Raw genomic sequence first — 4,979 nt, forward strand, 5'->3', positions numbered from 1 at the left:
GAAAAATGTTTTAAAAATGGGAAACTTCAAGGTTTTATTAGAGGGCTCCATTTTACATGCTGTTGTGTGAAGGGTTTCACATTTTTAAGATGAGATGAAGGCCAGCAATCAGATACTGCTTTCTGACATGTCAGGAACTGGAGTGTGCATGAATTTGAGAATGTACATGCTATCTGGCCAAGTTTTCTGCTAGTCACCTCGTGGGTAGAGCTGGAATAATTAAGCACATTTCCCCAAAGTCACCTACTCCCCTGAAAGACTGTGTCTCAGTCTTATTAAACCACTGCTATGAAATAATTCAGGGCTGTCCTGTTGCTATATTTTAGGTGCTTGAATACCTAAGCTCAATCCTAATGGCTATTTGCAAAGGTAAAAGCACATACACAGATCCAGTTAGCTTATGTCAGATTTAAGCTATTAAACATGGGTAATGGGTATTGTACTCTTTAAATAAGATTTATTTCTGAGATGTAGTCAAATGGTTGAACTGAACTGAAAGTAAGTATACAATCAATAATATATTCAGCATTACTATATACTTAAACAGTATAAACTTCTTTATGATCATTGATGAATCTTGATCCTCCTCCTCCTCCTCTAGTCTACTGTTGAATCCCTACATATTATTCTTTATTTCAGTCAGTGTATGCTTAATTTTCTCCTCCTCCTCCTCCTGCTCCTTTTCCTCCTCCTAGAGCCCAGAAGTATCTCTATTCATACTGCATTTTGTTTTAATAATTAATATTTTAAACTTCACTTAGGTTCAAGAATACAACGTTTCAAATAGCATTTCCTAATCTTACCTTAAATTAATAATAATCTTAAGACATCATTTCTTATATAAAATTTCAAATCACTTTGAAAGTACTTTATGAGAGCTGAGCGGTTAGGTTTTCACAGGAGAATGCTGATGCCATGGCTAATCGGACCCACTGCAGGAACATGATCATAATCCCCAAGGGCTCTACGATTAGATACACAGATTATTTCATTAAAGAGTTGATGACAGTTTAGCATCAAATACATTCTTGGTAAGGAAACGAATAAAAAAATGCATTTGTCTTTTGCAGGGACGTGATGAGTTTAGGGATCACACTGGTTGGCCATCAAAAGAAAATCATGAGCAACATTCAGACTATGAGAGCACAAATGCTACACTTACATGGAACTGGAATCCAAGTGTGATAAGCGTTTCTCCCTTCTGAGGGAGATTGTAGACTGTGAGAGAACAGTGCTGGCCTTCAGTATGTGCGTAGAATGCTGCTAGAAGACAGTTGATGTCCTGGGTCCTTCCTACAGTGAAGAGAAGATTTAAGAAGCACCTATAGACTTGAACTCCTAAGTGCCACCAGAATATATAAAAAGGGAATTTAGGATCCACCACTGGTGGCCAGGAAAACAGCAGTGACAATAAACAAAGTACTACCTGAAAAACATCCAAACACCTTGAGCTCTCTAACCTCCTTTTTATCTTATAGACTTTTTAAAATGTACATAAAGAATTTAAGAAAGAATATATTTGTCAAATAAAATCATGATCTTATTGTTAAAATCAATGAAATATTTTCCTTAAATATGTGATTTCAGACTATTCCTTTTTAAAATCATCTGTTTATTCTTCATAAGGACTTTGTTTTAGAAAGTTGTTTATAGCTTTGGACCTTTTTAGTGTTACCTATGACACATTACTACTACACTGGGTACTTTTGAAAGAATCTCAAATTTAACAAACAAACAAACACATAGCATGATGGTAGATATCTCTATCAGAACATTGGTGTCCTTTTCTGTGCCGTTTTATTTGCTTATCAGTGCTGTTTGGATATGGTTTGCTAATTGGCAGGTAGTCAAGAAAATTCAAGTTGCCAGGAGCACTGATATTTTTTAAAAAAGAAATGTTTTTGTAAAAAGAGCAGTCAACACTATCTTTTCAATGAAAAAAGCAATAATGATCCATAAATACTATAAGGCACTTTTAACTGATTGTTTATGGAGGGATTTTACTAGACAGAATTTACTAAAAAAAAAAAACAACATACCCACAAAACTCAAATTGTAGGATTTTGACCATAAAGAAGGTATGAGACACTTCACCTAAAGGATCTCGGTGAAGGCAAGTCTCTGAGAGCAAGAACTATCCAGTGTTATCTAAACAGTGTGAGCACATGGAGATTTTTCTCAATACCATGCCATTAGGGAATTTAGGAGAAATAGTTGGCCTATATTTTATAGCCTGTCCTGCTTTAATGCAGTCCAAACACACGAGGAAAGAATGGCGTTTTATATTAGAACTCTGAAGCATGACACAAGGGGCAGTTCACAATTTTCACCTTGCAGCACAACGTTGCTGCACAGGATATCACCAATGCAGTTAAAGAAAAAAAAAAATTCTTTTATTTGTGAACATTGATGTGAGGAACTTAGGCGAAAGAACACCTTTGACCATGGAAGGAAGAGGTGAAGGATCTGACTTTTTTTAAGCTTTATTTATTATTCCATATTATTTGATTACGTGTTAGAATTTCACAAGCAATAATTAAATGTGTCTTTATAGCTATTTCAGGAGTGTATACATATTGTGAGTACTGCTTTCAAAAGTTATGAAAATCATGAACTACCCCAGAATTGAACTGTTGTACTTCCAAAGAGAATTGGGCTGTTTATAATGATTTTACTAGAGAGAGATCCCAGGGATCGGTCATAATTGGTCTTGTTTGATAATGTGGGCATCCACAAGCAAACAAACACAAGAAACAAAATCTGTAAATGTTCCTTTGTAAAACTTGTAAAAATTTTATTTATACTGTCTTGTTTTGTACACACATTTCTCTGTAGTGGGCTCTGAATACATTGAAAATGCACTATATTTTTCTATTTTACTTGCAGAGCATCACAAAAGAACAGGTATTTTCAGTGCTACATAATGTGTTTTCCCACATTTAGGACCAAAGATGGCTATAGAAACATTCAAATGGATTGCTTCCCAAACCCTTCCCCACCTTTTTTCCCCCCCGCTTTTAAGTCACTGTACAGTGTTATTTGATATTTTAATTTATTTTTTGATTGACTAGAAAAATCATTTTAATTTCACTAAAATGTTTTTTGTCCCTAAGGAAAAATAATCTGTAAAGTAATTTTAATTAGCATAATATAGTCACCTAGACACTTCCATTTGTAATCTTTGTAATAGACTGTAAATATATTTTTGGAACTATGACACAATGTGCTTGAGGGTTATTTTTCAGTGTCTGCAGTGTATACAAGTGTTTATACTCAGTACAGCACTTTACAACTCTAATCAGTAGCATTGGCCTTTGTGAGAATGAATGAAAGAGTTGGAGTGAGTGTTCTTAATTCCGTTTGGATTCTAGACTCACTGATAATGAAGTTCTTTTCTTGTTCATAGCTTAAGGTGCTTATTTTTTCTATTAAAATTAAATTAACAAAAAGCCATTCTAGAAATAGAAGACATAGTATGGTACATGCAAACGGTGTCTTTCCTGCTTTTTCTAGCACTAGATTTATAGTTGAGTAGTCTTTCTTGAGTAGAAGGGCAGAAGAAAAGTTTTTTTTGAGGTTTTTTTTTCAAAAATAACTTTTTCCTTCAGCAATATACCTCATCTGCCTTAAATTTTTTACAGCTCTTTACAGGGAAAGGGGAGAAGGGATGGGAAAGACACACAGCACAACAGGAAGGGTAGGATGACATCGCTCTCGATTGTAGGTTTCTTTTCCCAACCAACGTTATGATTTTGAAATACATGTATGTGAAAACGATATTCAGAGAAAAGGATGTAACATTGTAATGCTGATTGTAATACTCTTTTCCAGAAAGAGAGGAAAAGGTATAACAGTAAGAATGTACAACTTGCACCTTGAAATCTTTTCTTTTTTTTTTTTGATAAATTAGTGCTCAGGGGAGGAAAAGTAGAGAGAGAGTATATGTCAAAAATAGAGTTCAAAAACTATAAAAATGCAAAAGGAAATGGCCTCCTTGCTTTGATAGAGCCGCCTTTTTTAGAACGCGGTCTCCACACTTGACGCGTGTTTTGCGTTCAGTACTGAAATAAAAGTAACGTTTGTTACATCCGAATCTAACATTTTCTCAGCAATTGGTCTGGGCCTTGTTTACTAGAACTGGTGGTTTATTGATTGTCAGAGCACTATTAGTTAAATCATATTGTATACTTGTGTAATCTACATTAGCTAGTACTATTTAGGACTATATTTTAATTGCTCCTCTTATCCGTGTTTTTAAGACAATTAAAATGGTGTAATTCACCCCTCTTTTTTTATTTAGGTAATGCTGATATTCTCCCTTTTGTTTCCTGAGTAGCCTAGAACTGTGCTACTCACAGATGTGCATGTTCAAATAAATTACTGATGTGTATTTTTTTGCTATATGTGGAGAAATCATGGGGAACTTGGGGCGAGATGTGCTTTTTGTTGGTTGAATTTGTCCCTCCTTGCCTAAGAATTACTACAGGGGTCATCCTTTTATAAGGACAAACTGCTTTTGAACAGTGTCTTCAATGTATCAAGCACAAATAACTCTTTCTTCAACACGAATCATAAGTCTCTTTTTACCAGCTTAAAATAATAAACGAGTCTATTAGACAATGTAAAGACGATCCTGTCTCCAATCATTGGCGGATTCCTTGATGTCCCTTGCTCATTCTTTATTTCCTTACACAGTATCATGAAGGGAGATGTTCAGAGTAAAGGTTTTATTGAAATATTTCAGGAGACCCATCAGAATACAAGGAGAATTAATACCCTTTATTTCCCCTCATCTTTTCGCACACTGACTTAATTCCACTCTAACCATTACAGAATAACAAAAAATGTCTTCAAAGACCTCCATACTATCCAACATTTTAGTTAAAACGCTTTTTTGAAACTACAACTACGTGGAACTAACAAGAATATTTGCATGGGGAAGGTAATATTTCATCATTGGACGCTGATATAAGAGGGCA

The 4,979-nt window shown here is 34.8% G+C and overlaps 1 protein-coding gene across 3 annotated transcripts in view; it reads left to right on the forward strand.

Moving 5' to 3' along the window:
* The window catches only part of EPHA7 (EPH receptor A7), a 169,881-nt gene extending 165,491 nt beyond the window's left edge, over positions 1-4,390 (forward strand). For all 3 annotated transcript variants that reach the window (XM_006778241.2, XM_006778242.2, XM_006778243.2), the window contains exon 17: positions 1,071-4,390. In XM_006778241.2, the coding sequence (XP_006778304.1) occupies positions 1,071-1,185 (115 nt within the window). In that variant the 3' untranslated portion in view covers positions 1,186-4,390. The remainder of the gene's footprint in view (positions 1-1,070) is intronic.
* The last annotated feature ends 589 nt before the right edge of the window (positions 4,391-4,979 follow it).

This window comes from Myotis davidii, unplaced genomic scaffold (genome assembly GCF_000327345.1).
Source record: "Myotis davidii unplaced genomic scaffold, ASM32734v1 scaffold269, whole genome shotgun sequence".
In the NCBI taxonomy this organism is placed as follows: Eukaryota; Metazoa; Chordata; class Mammalia; order Chiroptera; family Vespertilionidae; genus Myotis; species Myotis davidii.